The sequence below is a fragment of the Mandrillus leucophaeus genome, unplaced genomic scaffold (genome assembly GCF_000951045.1).
Source record: "Mandrillus leucophaeus isolate KB7577 unplaced genomic scaffold, Mleu.le_1.0 Scaffold208, whole genome shotgun sequence".
NCBI classification, from domain to species: domain Eukaryota; kingdom Metazoa; phylum Chordata; class Mammalia; order Primates; family Cercopithecidae; genus Mandrillus; species Mandrillus leucophaeus.
This window is the reverse complement of record NW_012102121.1, coordinates 1,785,199-1,800,020: the sequence shown is the minus strand read 5'-3', so window position 1 is coordinate 1,800,020 and position 14,822 is coordinate 1,785,199. Positions and strand designations below refer to the sequence as shown.

The window sequence follows — 14,822 nt, the reverse complement described above, 5'->3', positions numbered from 1 at the left end:
CCTGAGGTCAGGAGTTCGAGACCAGCTTGGCCAACATGGTGAAACCCTGTCTCTATAAAAGTACAAATAAATTAGCTGGGCATGATGCTGGGTGCCTGTAATCCCAGCTACTTGGGAGGCTGAGGCAGGAGAATCGCTTGAACCTGGGAGGTGGAGGTTGCAGTGAGCTGAGATTGCACCATTCCACTCCAGCCTGGGCAACAGAACGAGACTCCGTCTAAAAAAATAAAAATAAATTAATTAATTAATTAAAAGATACTAATGTCTTGAACCTATATAACTGGAAAGATGGCAGAGTGAATATTAAGGAACAGATTTGGGTTTTGTCCTTTTCATCAATTAGTTGAAGTTTGGCAGAGAGTAAGGATTGAAGTTAGTGATTTGGCAGTCATTTATGTAGAAGGAATTATTGAAATTGTTACATTACCATGGGAAAGAGGGTAGAGAGCAGGCATTCCTGGCTTGAGTTGTGTAAACTTTCCCTAAAATTGCAAAGTTTTGATTGTATGTGTACTTTCTGGGCAAGATTTTGGGGGGGTGGTGTGGGAAGTAGTTCTTAGTTTTTGTCCTTAGATTTTCAAAGAGAGTACTATGAGCCAAAAATGGTTAAGAACCACTGATACTGACAGATAAGCTTAGGAGAGAACCTTGGAAAACATGTACATTTACAGGGCAAGAAGAACTGCTGCGGGGGAGCAGGGAACTCAGGAAAACCAGGAGAATACAGAAAATAAATCAAGAAAGGAGGACTTTATTTTTGTTTTTTTTTTGTTTTGTTTTTTTGAGACGGAGTCTCGCTATGTCGCCAGGCTGTAGTGCAGTGGCTCGATCTCAGCCCACTGTAACCTCTGCCTCCTGGGTTCAAGCGATTCTCCCGCCTCAGCCTCCCAAGTAGCTGGGATTACAGGTACATGCCACCACGCCCAGCTAATTTTTGTATTTTTAGTAAAGACGGGATTTCACCCTGTTGGTCAGGATGGTCTTGATCGTCTGACCTCATGATCCACCTGTCTCGGTTTCCCAAAGTGCTGAAATTACAGACATGAGCCACCGTGCCTGGCTGAAAGGAGGACTCTTGAAGGGGTTAGGGGTGGGGTGTGATTTGAGGAGAAGGATGGTGATCGGCAGAGTGATGATCTACACAGTTGGAGGTATTTAATTTTGGACGTGAACTCTTACTTCCCATTGTCAGCACTCTCCAGCCAAAGACTATCAGGGACTGTTCTTGTTGCAGAACAAGTCAGATGTTGTTGCTTGTTGTACCTGGGAGAACCTTCTCCATAGAGGAGCAAGGGACCGCTCAGTAAGAGTGCCAGAAAGGTGTTACAACACTGGGACTTGTTGCACGTGATTTGGGGGAAGGCTTAAGGATATAGCACTTTGCTCCAGGTGGATACTGTCACGACAGGGGCAAATTCTATGTTTGGGTATCTTAATCTCATCTAGAAGGAGATTAAAGCTGTAATTGATAAAGATGAAACTGTCATTTATATTAGCAAGGTTAAGGGGATATTTGATCTTTTGTGGTTTAGGCAGTGTTCTTGGGTTTTTTGTTTGTTTGTTTTTTGAGATGGAGTCTCGCTCTATCGCTTAGGCTGGAATGCAGTGACACGATCTTGGCTCACTGCAGCCTCCGTCTCCCAGGTTCAAGTGATTCTCTCACCTCTGCCTCCCGAGTGGCTGGGACTACAGGCACATGCCACCACGCACAGCTAATTTTCATATTTTTAGTAAAGACAGAGTTTTACCATGTTGGCCAGGCTGGTCTCGAACTCCTGACCTCAGGTGATCCGCCCACCTCGGCCTCCCAGAGTGCTGGGATTACAGACGTGAGCCCCCTTGCCTGGCCAGTGTTCTTGTTTTGGTCTGTGTTCAGGTATGATTACAGAGTGGTCTTGTTTTTGTCTTTATCACAGTTACAGAGTGGCCTTGACTGATGTTGATGTTCTCTGAAATTATTTATTTACATTAGGATACCAAGGCCTACCTGAGAGTATCAGGCTAACCCATTATGTCAGGGTTGCTTTGTTCTCTCTTTTTTCTTTTTCTTTGTTTTGAAATCGAGTCTTACTGTGTTGCCTAGGCTGGAGTGCAGTGGCGCGATCTTGGCTCATTGTAACCTCTGCCTCCAGGTTCAAGCGATTCTTGTGCCTCAGCCTCCCAAGTAGCTGGGACCACAGGCAGATGCCACCATGCCTGGCTAATTTTTGTATTTTTAGTGGAGACGGGGTTTCACCATGCTGGCCAGGCTGGTCTCAAACGCCTGACCTCATGTAATATGCCCACCTCAGCCTCCCAAAGTGCTGGGATTACAAACGTGAGCCACCACGCCCGGCCACTTTTTTCTTTTTCAAGACAGGGTTTTGCACCCAGGGTGGAGTACAGTGGTGCAGTCATGGCTCGCTGCAGCTTCAAATTCCTGGGCTCAAGGGATCCTCCTGCCCCAGAATCCTGAGTAGCTGGGACTATACCACATGCCATCAACCTGGCTGTTGTTGTTTTTTTTTATTCCTGAGACTGAGTTTTGTTCTTGTTGCCCAGGCTGGAGTGCAGTGGCTCGGTCTCAGCTCACTGCAACCAACCTCTGCCTCCCAGGTTCAGGTGATTCTTCTGCTTCAACCTCCCAAGTAGCTGGGATTATAGGCACCCACCACCACGCCTGGCTAATTTTTTTGTGTTTTTTAGTAGAGACGGGGTTTCACCATGTTGGCCAGTATTGGCTGGGCATAGTGGCTCATGACTGTAATCCAGCACTTTGGGAAGCCGACACAGGAAGATCACTTGAGCCCAGAGGTTCAAGACCAGCCTGGGCAATGTAGTGAGACCCCATCTCTACAAAAAAATTTAAGAATTAGCTGGGCATGGTGGCTTGTGCCTTTGGTCCTAGCTACTCAGGAGGCTCAAGTGGGAGGATGGCTTGAGTCTGGGAAGTCGAGGCTACAGTTAAATGGGATTACATCACTGCACTCTAGCCTAGGTGACAGGACATGACCCTGTCTCAAAAAAAAGAAAAAAACACGAAAGTATATAGTATCTGTTGAAAGAAGAGCCTAAAAATGTTATACCCTTTGACCTAAAATGTTCATACCTGAGAATTTATCCAAAGGAAAAGTCGTTTTTAACAAGATAATAATTGGAAGCTACTTAATCTAAATACTAGCAATTGAATACTTAAGTAAATTGTGATAAATCAAATCTGGATGGTATTATGCAGACATTAACATAATTATGGAGACTGTAATGTGCAAAGCATTCAATATGTTTAATGAAATGAGATACAAAATCCTGTCTCTGCTGATAATAGCTGTGCACGATTATAATATGTATGTGGTTGAAGGCTAAACAGGAACCTGACAAATGAAAAACAGATTCTAAAAGAGAGAAGGTTCTGAGTGATCTTTCTTGCATTTTAAATTTCTGTATTGTTGATAAAGTGTTGTTTGTACAATAAACACTCATCTTTTAAAATCGTTTCAGCTAGATGAACCTGCATTTTCTTATCCTAAAAAATGATGGTGAGAAGGACTGAAGTAGGCGCTCAAAAATACAGTAGTAGAATATGCAACGAAAGGAGTTGCTTCTCTTAGTCACACAGTGAGTTTTTTGGAGCTCAAAATAGCCCCTGGAGAGGGCTTTTGATTCTCGATGGGCAAATACACAACCGTATGGTCTTGGTCCTGAAGTCTTTTTTTTTTTTTTTTTTTTGAGACGGAGTCTCGCTCTGCCACCCAGGCTGGAGTGCAGTGGCCGGATCTCAGCTCACTGCAAGCTCTGCCTCCCGGGTTCACGCCATTCTCCTGCCTCAGCCTCCCGAGTAGCTGGGACTACAGGCGCCCGCCACCGCGCCCTTCTAGTTTTTTGTGTTTTTTAGTAGAGACGGGGTTTCACCGTGTTAGCCAGGATGGTCTCGATCTCCTGACCTCGTGATCCGCCCGTCTCGGCCTCCCAAAGTGCTGGGATTACAGGCTTGAGCCGCCGCGCCCGGCCGGTTCTCAAGTCTTAATGCTGTTACACTTAGGAAGTATGTGTGAGATGAGAGCGATATTATTATTATTATTTTCTTTTCTGAGACAGGGTCTTACTCTGTTGCCTAGGCTGCAGTGCAGTGGCACAGTCTTGGCTCACTGCAACCTCTGCCTCCCAGGTTCAAGTGATTCTCGTGCCTCAGCCCCCTCAAGTAGCTGGGATTACAGGCATGCACCACCATGCCCAGCTAATTTTTGTATTTTTAGTAGAGACAGGGTCTTGCCTTGTTGGCCGGCCTGGTCTCGAACTCCTGACCCCCACCTCTGCCTCCCAAAGTGCTGGGATTATATGCGTGACCCACCACGCCCGGCCATATTATCATTATTTAACACTATTATTGAGAGTTTGTAATCTCTTCATATACCAGATATGTAATTATAATCTCTGCTCTCCAGTAGTTTGCAAGTTAGGGATAAAAGTCTCTGTTAATTCTGAGTAGAAGGCCTTATACCTGGAAATGTCACCAGGGAACAAAAACCTGAAAGTTTCCTGTGTAGAGATTTTCTCCTGAATAACTTACATGTTAACTATTAGCATCCTTGAGTATATAGAAATCAATTTCAGGCCGGGCGCAGTGGCTCACTCCTGTAATCCTAGCACTTTGGGAGGCTGAGGCAGGTGGATCACTTGAGGCCAGGAGTTCGAGACCACCCACATGGTGATACCCCATCTCTACTAAAAATACAAAAATTAGCCAGGCATGATGCTGCATGCCTGTGGTCCCAGCTACTCGGGAGGCTGAGGCAGGACAGTCGCTTGAACCCGGGAGGTGGAGGTTGCAGTGAACTGAGATTGAGCCACTGCACTCCAGCCTGGGCGACAGAGTGAGACTCCATCTTGGAAAGAAAACGAAAAAAAAGAAATCAATTTCCATCTTCCATAGGAAGAAATAAAGATTCTTATGAAATTAGACTATTGGACCAATCCTTTTATTTCCCTTTTTATTTTTCAGATTGGAAATAGGTGATGGGATTTGTAAGCATATAAAAGCAATACAAAATAGGATTCTGATTTAACAGCCTAAGAATAATTTCTTTTTTTTGTTTGTTTGTTTTTTTGAGACAGAGTTTCGCTCTTGTTGCCCAGGCTGGAGTGTGATGGTGCGATCTTGGCTCACCACAACCTCCACCTCCTGGGTTCAAGCGATTCTCCTGCCTCAGCCTCCCGAGTAGCTGGAATTACAGGCATGCACCACCACGCCCAGCTAATTTTGTATTTTTAGTGGAGATGGGGTTTCTCCATGTCGGTGAGGCTGGTCTTGAACTCCCAGCCTCAGGTGATCCGCCCGCCTCGGCCTCCCAAAGTGCTGGGATTACAGACATGAGCCACTGCGCCCAGCAAGAATTTATTTTTAACAAATTTTTGTTTAGATAGATGCTTAAGGTAGCTAAACCACTGTTGTATGTTGTCAGAGTTTATGTGGTCACTTTGGTGGGTACTAGGTAAAATCAAGGTGTCTTGCCAAAACTGGCTTTTAGGACTCAGTTCATTTTTAACAGAGACCTCCAAAATCAAGGATTAGAGGCCAGGCGCGGTGGCTCACCTATAATCCCAGCACTTTGGCCAGCCGAGGCAGGCGGATCACGAGGTCAGGAGACCATCCTGGCTAACACGGTGAAACCCCGTCTCTACTAAAAATACAAAAAATTAGCCAGGCGTGGTGGCGTGCCCCTGTAGTCCCAGGTATTCAGGAGGCTGAGGCAGGAAAATCGCTTGAACCCAGGAGGCAGAGGTTACAGTGAGTTGAGATAGTGCCACTGTACTCCAGCCTGGGCAACAGAACGAGACTCCATTAAAAAAAAAAAAAAATCAAGGATTAGAAATCAATTTACTGCCAGATGTAAAGCTTATAAAAATTATGTCACTTAAATCCAAAATAATTGTAAATCCTAATGTGGCCCTCCTTCCACGAAGTCATGATTCTGTAGCGAAACATCAGAATTCAAGACCTATTATGAAGTACCATTACTTATCTTAGCTAGCTAGTGGTGTAGCCCATCTTGTGTAGGAACAGTTTAGATTCACAGCTCAGAGTGTCTAAGATCTTGGCATAGCACAGACACGTGGATTGATTGATGATTGATTTTTGAGACAGAGTCTTGCTCTGTTGCCCAGGCTGGAGTGTAGGGGCACGATCTCAGCTCACTGCAACCTCCGCCTCCTGGGTTCAAGCGATTTTTCTGCCTCATCCTCCCTAGTAGCTGGGATTACAGGCACCCGCCACTGCGCCCGGCTGATTTTTGTATTTTTAGTAGAGATGGGGTTTCACCATGTTGGCCAGGGTGGTCTCAAACTTCTGACCTCAGGTGATCTACCCGCCTCGGCCTCTCAAAGTGCTGGGATTACAGGCGTGAGCCACCGTGCCTAGTCGGATTTATTTATTTATTTATTTATTTATTTATTATTACTACTATTTGAGACAGAGTCTTACCCTGTTGCCCAGGCTGAAGTGTAGTGGTGCCATCTTGGCTCACTACAACCTCTGCCACCTGAGTTCAGGCGATTCTCCTGCTTCAGCCTCCCAAGTACCTGGGACTACAGGCGCACGCCACCATGCCTGGCTAATTTTTGTATTTTTATTGGAGACAGGGTTTCATTCACTGTGTTGGCCAGGCTGGTCTTGAACTCCTGACCTCAAGTGATCTGCCTGCCTTGGCCGCCCAAAGTGCTGGGATTACAGGTGTGAGCCACTGTGCCCAGCCAGATTTATTTATTTATTTGTATTATTTATTTATTTATTTTTGAGATGGACTCTCACTCTGTCGCCCAGGCTAGAGTTCAGTGGCGCGATCTCTGCAGCCTCCCCCTCCTGGGTTCAAGCGATTCTCCTGCCTCAGCTTCCCAAGTAACTGGAATTGAAGGCACCTGTCACCACGCCTGGCTAATTTTTATATTTTTAGTAGAGACAGGGTTTGCCATGTTTGCCAGACTGGTCTTGAACTCCTGACCTCAGGTGATCTGCTCACCTCCCAAAGTGCTAGGATTACAGGCATGAGCCACCGCACCCAACCCTGGATTGATTTATTTAATTTTTTTCCTCCTTATGCCCCAGTACTAAGAGGAGGCCCTGGATTTCAATAAAAGAATGTTCATTGCCATGTTTTGTATTACTAAAATTTGGACATGGTGTAAGTGTTCAATAGTAGGGAGTTCATTCAATTAATGTTAGTATATTCATGCAGTGAACTACCTTATCGCTGTTAAAGGTATGTAGTGGCAAGGTATGATGGCTCATATCTGTAATCCCAGCACTTTGGGAGGCTAAGGCAGGAGGATTGCCTAAGCCCAGGAGGATTTTATTACAGCCTGGGCAACATAGTGGGACCCTGTCTCTATAATTAAAAAAGATGTACAGTAGTTCAAACTGTTCACCCATCACTATTTCCTCAGTGTAAGTTCCTAAAATTGGTATTACAAGCCATATGTATATATATGTATGTATGTATATATATATAGTTTTTTGTTTTTGGGTTTTTTTTTTAAAGGCAAAGTCTTGCTCTGTCGCCAGGCTGGAGTGCGGTGGCGCTATCTTGACTCACTGCAACCTCTGCCTCCCGGGTTCAAGCGATTCTCCTGCCTCAGCCTCCCAAGTAGCTGGGACTACAGGTGCACACCACCATGCCCAGCAAATTTTTTTTTTTTTTTGTGAGATGGACTCTCACTCTGTCTCCCAGGCTGGAGTGCAGTGGTATGATCTCGGCTCCCTGCAACCTCCGCCTCCTGAGTTTAAGCAATTCTTCTGTCTCAGCCTCCCGAGTAGCTGGGATTACATGCGTCCGCCAACACGTCCAGCTAATTTTTTTTTGTATTTTTAATAGAGATGGGGTTTCAGTATGTTCGCGAGGCTAGTCTTGAACTCCGGACCTCAAGTGATCCGCCTGCCTCAGCCTCCCTAAGTGCTGGGATTACAGGCATGAGCCACTGTGCCTGGCCCATGCTTCATGTCTTAAGTTTTCTCCGAGGACTGGCTTTGGTAAAAAGTGGCCACCCAGGAAGTTTGGTCTAGTACCACCAGCCAGTTACACATTCCCTAAAGAATCTGAATGGCCTAGTCCAGTCTAGCCTTTGGACTGATTCTCCTGAAACTCCCTCTAGACTGTGCTGTGATCAAGGAATCTAGGCTTATATCAAATAAACAGCTACAGAGCCTCACTCTCACAGCGATGTGGGGGCCTACTACATTAGTTGGGCAGGCCTTCTGAAAGGTGACTGTTGTAAATGCTTAAGTAGTAGCTGGGGCAAGATTATAGAGTCAAATAAGATAAATTCTCTGCACTTAGAATTGGGAGAGAGTTAATAGCTTTATGAGGAAGACAAATAAGTAGTATTTTAAATCAGTGTGATATGGTCTAAGTGTTGTGGGTAGAGGAATATCTTGGGACCCTACAAGAGAGACACTTAATCAGCCTGGACATTTAGAGAATATTCCACGAGGACGTGTCTGAACTGAATCATGAAAGATAAGTACACACTGGCCAGGTAAAAGAGTAGGAGAGGCTGGGAGCGGTGGCTCACGCCTGTAATGCCAGCACTTTGGGAGGCTGAGGCAGGTGGATCACAAGGTCAGGAGTTCGAGATCAGCCTGGCCAATATGGTGAAACCCCGTGTTTAGTAAAAATACAAAAATTAGCTGGGCGTGGTGGTGCATGCCTGTAGTCCCAGCTGCTTGGAGGACTGAGGCAGGAGAATTGCTTGAACCCAGGAGGCAGAGGTCACAGTGAGCCAAGATCACGCCACTGTACTCCAGCCTGGGCGACAGAGCAAGACTTGGTCTCAAAGGAAAAAAAACAGAAAAGAGTAGGAGAAGCATTTCTGGCATTGTGAACAGCATGAGCATGGAACAAAATAATTATATTTCGCTGAAGAATTTTTCATGTATGATATTTATAACCAATTATTTCTAGAGTTTGAAGTGTATGGCAAGACGTGAAGATAGTAGGGCTGGACTGAGGAGACTCTTGGTTTTGTTTTGTTTTTTTGAAACAGGGTCTTGCTCTGTCACCCAGGTGGGAGTGCAGTGGCACCATCACGGCTCACTGCAGCCTTGACCTTCTGGGCTTAAAGTAATCCTCCCATCTTATTTTTTGATTTTTTGTAGAGACAAGTTCTCACTGTGCCGCCTGAGCTCGTCATAAACTCCTGGGCTAAAGTAATCCTTCTTCCTTGGCCTTCCAAAGTCTGGCCATGAGGAGAGTCTTAATGCCATGCTAAGTATCTCAGATTTAGGTGACAGGGAGTCATAGGATGTTTTTTAGTTGGGGACTGGCATGGGAAGATTTCCATTTTTAGGAAGATGAATCTGCTTATAATAGATTAAATTTGATAGCGGTGTTGCCTGAAGGCACAAAGACTAATTGTGGTTGTCCAAGGAGAAGTGATAAGTGAGGAAGCAGAGGAAGGAGCCAGCTGTAAGAATATTTAGGAGGTAGGTTTGGCAGGACTAGGATAATGGAAATGAGGGAAGAGGAGTAATCTAGGATAAAATCCACACTTGAGTGACAGGGTAGATAGTGGTGGCGTTAGGAAAGTGAGCAATTTGAGGAGCAAGGTGACTGGTTTTGGGCATATTGAGTTTCACATGCTTGTGGGATCTGCTGCTCTCAGGTAGTTGCCATTTTGGGAGTGGTTTGTCTCCTTCTTCCCCCTGCTCCCACTCAGTCTTTGTCTGACACTCTTCTAGTTACTCCTCTCTCTTTCTCTCTGTCTCTAATAAATATATATAATATATATTTAAATATGTAATGTGCATATTATATATAATTTAAATATTTATGTATCCAGTGTAATGCCCCCTCCCAAGGTGTTGGACATGTTGCTAGAGCCCTACAGTGTCACCCTCTTAGTCCACCAGCTCACAGAAAACACAGATGAGACCTTTTGCATTGATAAGGAAGCTGTCTAAGACATCTGTTTCCGAACCCTAAAACTGCCCACACCCACCTGAGCCACCTGTTGTCTGCACTGTGAGTGGGGTCACCACCTGCCTGAGCTTCCAGGGCGAGCTCAATGGCCATGAATATGGCCCTGCTCCCCGCTTGCACTTATTCATGTCTGGCTTCGCCCTGCCGACCATCCAGGATAGCCAGCAGTACTGAGCCCCAATGGTGCCCGAGCCGATCCAGCGGATGTTTGATGCCAAGAATGTGATGGCTGCCTGGGACCCCCGCTTTGTGGCTGTTGCTTAGCAGCTGCTATGTTCAGGGACCATACGTGCATGGAAGAGGTGGTTAAGTAAATGCTTAATCTCCAAAACAAGGACAGCAGCTACTTTGTTGATTGAATCCCCCACAAGGCGAAAACAGCTGTCTGTAACATTCTACCCTGGGGGCTAAAGATGGCTGCCACTGTCATTGGCAACAATACAGCCATCTAGGAGCTGTTCAGGTGCATCTCGGAACAGTTCATAGTCATGTTCTGGCACAAAACCTTCCTGCACTAGTACATGGGCAGTGGCATGGACAAGATGGAGTTCCCTGAGGCTGCAAGCAACATGAACGTGTCCAAGTACAGGATACCACAGCTGAGGAGGAGAGAGAGTCTGAAGAGTGGGCCTGTGAGGAGGTGGCCTAGAGCCTTCTGTTACTGGGTAAAGGGAAGAAGTGGTGTGAACTTTTTATTCACCCACAGTCTGTTCTGTGATAGCCATGTCTGTGTGTGCACTTGTTCTTCATGTCTTGATATCACAGCTCTAAAGACACTTCAATGAAACCATTTTCCTAGTAAAAAAAAAAAAAAAGTATATAAAAATATATACATAAAATACATATATGTATTTGTTTGTTTGAGACAGGGTCTTGCTGTTTTGCCCAGGCTGGGCTCAATTTGTGATCCTTATGCCTCAACCTCCTGAGTAGCTAAGTAGTTGGGACTACAGGCACTTGCCACCTTGTCCACTTCATTCATATGTGTGTGTGTGTGTGTGTGTGTGTGTGTGTGTGTGTATGTGTGTGTGTGTTTGTTTTTGTTTTTTTGTTGAGACCGAGTCTCACTCTGTTGCCTAGGCTGGAGTGCAGTGGCTCGATCCTCGCTCACTGCAGCCTCCGCCTCCTGGGTTCAAGTGATTCTTCTGCCTCAGCCTTCCGAGTAGCTGGGATTACAGGCATGTGCCACCGTGCCCAGTTAATTTTGTATTTTTAGTAGGATTTTCACCATATTAGCCAGGCTGATCTCAAACTCTCAACCTCTGGTGATCCGCCCGCCTCGGCCTCCTAAAGTGCTGGCATTACAGGCGTGAGCCACCGCGCCCGGCCCTTTTTATATTTTAAACTTAAGACTCACCTAGTTTCTGCTTTCATAGATCTTCTGTGCAAGCAGCAGGTTTATTTATGTAAAGGTTTGACATGTTTGGCTTCACCATGAGAATTGCTGATAGGATTTTATTTCAGCCTCTTAGGCTATAAGGTATATATATTAGGGCAGATATTATTTCTCTCATTCATAACTGTGTTCATAACACTTAGAACAGTACTGGCAAAGAAGTGAGTGTCTGAAGGAATGAACTGTTGAATCATGTGAAGAGTTTGACTCTTATAAGGGCTGTCCTTTCTCTAAGACTGATTTTTCCATAAAGCATGTGTCTAAGTTGAATCTTAGAGGGTAAAGAGGTGGAAGAGAGCCTTTCAGGCAGAGGTAGTAGCAAGAGCAAAGGCAGGGAGGAATAGAACTGAATGGGATGTGTGTGTATAGAGAACAGCCATGAGATATTAATAATTCTTCCGTGTCGTATGTCTCAGGTCATTCCAGAAAACTTAGTAATATTAATAGGTATATTAGTAACCATGATGTGTTCTGGGAATTGTGTTTTGTTTAAAAGTTTGTGTGCATGGTTAGGTGAGGATTCAATGTGTAAAATATTTCCAAACCGACAGAAACCTGTTGGTCTTGCTCTAATACAAGGCCTCTTGGAAACCTCTGAATCCCAGGCAGAATTTACTACTTCCTAATCTGTGTTCATGTAGCATATTATTCCTATCTCTAATACTGTGTTATATTGACTTATTTCATGTTTCATTTCATTAGTAGTCCTGACCATGCCTTTAATAATTCCTAGGGTCTAACATGTAGTAGATGTTAGTTAAATGTTGATGAACAGTTGAACAAAAGGATGTTTATACCCTGTATTGGCCATGTTAAATCGGAACTATGTTCAGCTTCTGTATCTTTTTCTTCTTGTAGCTATTTGTAGTAGATGTCCAGACAAGCCAGATCACCAAGATCCCAATTCTGAAAGACCGGGAACCTGGAGGTGTGACCCAGCAGGGCTGTGGTATCCATGCCATCGAGCTGAATCCTTCTAGAACACTGCTAGCCACTGGAGGAGACAACCCCAACAGTCTTGCCATCTATCGACTACCTACACTGGATCCTGTGTGTGTAGGAGATGTAAGTTTTCCCAGTAGTTGTAGTTGGGGGGAGCCTTGGTTTTAAACGGGTCTCAGTGGTTAACATGGACCCTCCTCTCAGCAGCCCAGAGTGGGAACTGGACTCCCCATAGGGCACAGTGTATGTTTGATAAAGGGGCAAGCAGCACATCTCAGGGACCAACACTATTGGGTTGCATTTGAATCCATAGTGTCCACATACTTCCCACTGCCCATACTCAGAGAGTAGCAGAGTTTACTAAATCATCCATTCATTCGCCAGGCATTTATTCAGTCTTCTATGGCTAGGTATTGTTTGAGACATGGTTTGAGACACAGCAGTGAACAGAACAGATAAAGCCCCTGTCCTCTTGAAGCCTACATTCTAGTGGAGGGTGACATATAAACCAAAATATAAGCCATATAAACTAATAATTACCAGTAATATGTCAGAGTGTGATAAGTGCCATGGAGAAGAATAAAGGCAGCATAAAGGGACTGAGAGTGAGGTGGAGGATGCTGTATCAGAAGATAAAGTTTCATTGATAGGATGATACTGGAGCAGGGAGACTTAAAAGAAATGAGGTACAAGCCATGTAGATATCTAGATGTCTGGAAGAAGAAAGTTCCAGATAGAAGATGGGACCCAGAGGTAGAAGGCAAGAGCTATGTGTCCACTACCCACAGTAGTGCCAATTTCATTCCAGCTTTGAGCTCCTCAAGATAGAAGATAAAGATTGATCATTCTCTATGGGTTGAGACCACCAGAGATCAGAGTTGTAATTTTACAAAAATAGAGAGTTTATTACAATACTTATTTTACTAATTTCTTGTTTTCCTCCCTGTACCTGTTACTCCCTGCTCTCCAAGGATGGACACAAGGACTGGATCTTTTCCATCGCATGGATCAGCGACACTATGGCAGTGTCGGGTAAATTTGCCCTTTTACAGGGAGCTTTTGATGTGGCAAGGATTGGGGGCTAGAGATTGAAAAGGGATAGTAGTGTGATAGGAAATAGCCCGGCTGGGTGCGGCGACTCATGCCTATAATCCCAGGACTTTGGGAGGCTGAGGTGGGTGGATCACTTGAGCCCAAGATTCAAGACTGGTCTGGGCAACATATGAGACCCCATCTCTACAATTTTTTTTAATTGGCTGAGTATGGTACTGCATACCTATTGTCCCAGATACTCAGAAGGTTGAGGCAGGAGGATTGCTTGAGCCCACGAGATCCAGGCAGCATCAGGCTGTGATCATGCCAGTGCACTCCAGCCTACATGACAGAGGGTGGCCCTATAGAATAATAATTTTTTTATTTAGTGTAAAAGTGATACACATTTATTGTAAGAAAATTTTAAAATAGGCTGGGTGCAGTGGCTTATGCCTGTAATCCCAGCACTTTTGGAGGCCGAGGTGGGTGGATCACAAAGTCAGGAGATTGAGACCATGCTGGCTAACACGGTGAAACCCGGTCTCTACTAAAAATACAAAAAATGAGCTGGGTGTGGTGGCGGGCGCCTGTAGTCCCAGCTACATGGGGGGCTCAGGCAGGAGAATGGTGTGAACCTGGGAGGCGGAGCTTGCAGTGAGCTGAGATTGTGCCACTGTACTCCAGCCTGGGCACAGAGCAAGACTGTGTCTCAAAAAAAAAAAAGAAAATTTTAAAATATAGTCTGGGCGTGTTGGCTCACACCTGTAATCCCAGCACTTTGGGAGGCCAGGGTGGGTAGATTACAAGGTCAGGAGTTTGAGACCAGGCTAGCCAGCATGGTGAAACCCTGTCTCTACTAAAAGTGCAAAAAATTAGCTGAGTGTGGTCATGGGCGCTTGTAGTCCCAGCTACTCAGGAGACTGAGGCAGGAGAATTGCTTGAACCCAGCAGGCAGAGGTTGCAGTGAGCTGAGATGGTGCCACTGCACTCCAACCTGAGCGACAGCATGAGACTCCATCTCAAAAAGAAAAAAAAAAAAAAGGATAGATAGATAGATAGATTAAAAAAAAGGAAGTAAGGACCACCCAGAAGATCTCTATCCAGATATACCTACTTTTTTTTTGTGGGTTGTTTTGTTTTCTTTTTGAGACAGTGTCTCATTTTGTCACCCAGGCTTGCTTACAGTGGCATGATCCTAGCTTACTGCATCCTTGAGCTCTTGGGTTCAAGTGATCCTTCTGCCTCAGGCTCACAGGTAGCTGGGACTATAGGCACACACCATCACACCCAGCTAGTAATAACTACTGTTGACATTTTAAAATATAACTTGCTAGTCTTTTTTTCCAGTACCTTTTTTCTTTTCTTTTAGACACAGGGTCTTGCTCTGTTGCCCAGGCTGGAGTGCAGTGGCACCATCATGGCTTACTGTAGCCTTCAACTCCTGGGCACAAGCTATCCTCCTGCCTCAGCCTCCCAAAGTGCTTAGATTTTTTTTTTTTTTTTTT

General features: G+C 45.0%; 1 protein-coding gene across 2 annotated transcripts in view; it reads left to right on the top strand.

Annotated features, from left to right (window-relative positions):
• Positions 1-14,822, top strand: part of DCAF12 (DDB1 and CUL4 associated factor 12) — a 40,247-nt gene that overhangs the window by 4,363 nt on the left and 21,062 nt on the right. The window contains exons 3-5 of one of the 2 annotated variants that reach the window (XM_011980030.1): positions 12,202-12,408; positions 12,630-12,632; positions 13,257-13,317. In XM_011980030.1, the coding sequence (XP_011835420.1) occupies positions 12,202-12,408; positions 12,630-12,632; positions 13,257-13,317 (271 nt within the window). The remainder of the gene's footprint in view (positions 1-12,201; positions 12,409-12,629; positions 12,633-13,256; positions 13,318-14,822) is intronic. The other variant, XM_011980031.1, reaches the window with a different exon arrangement.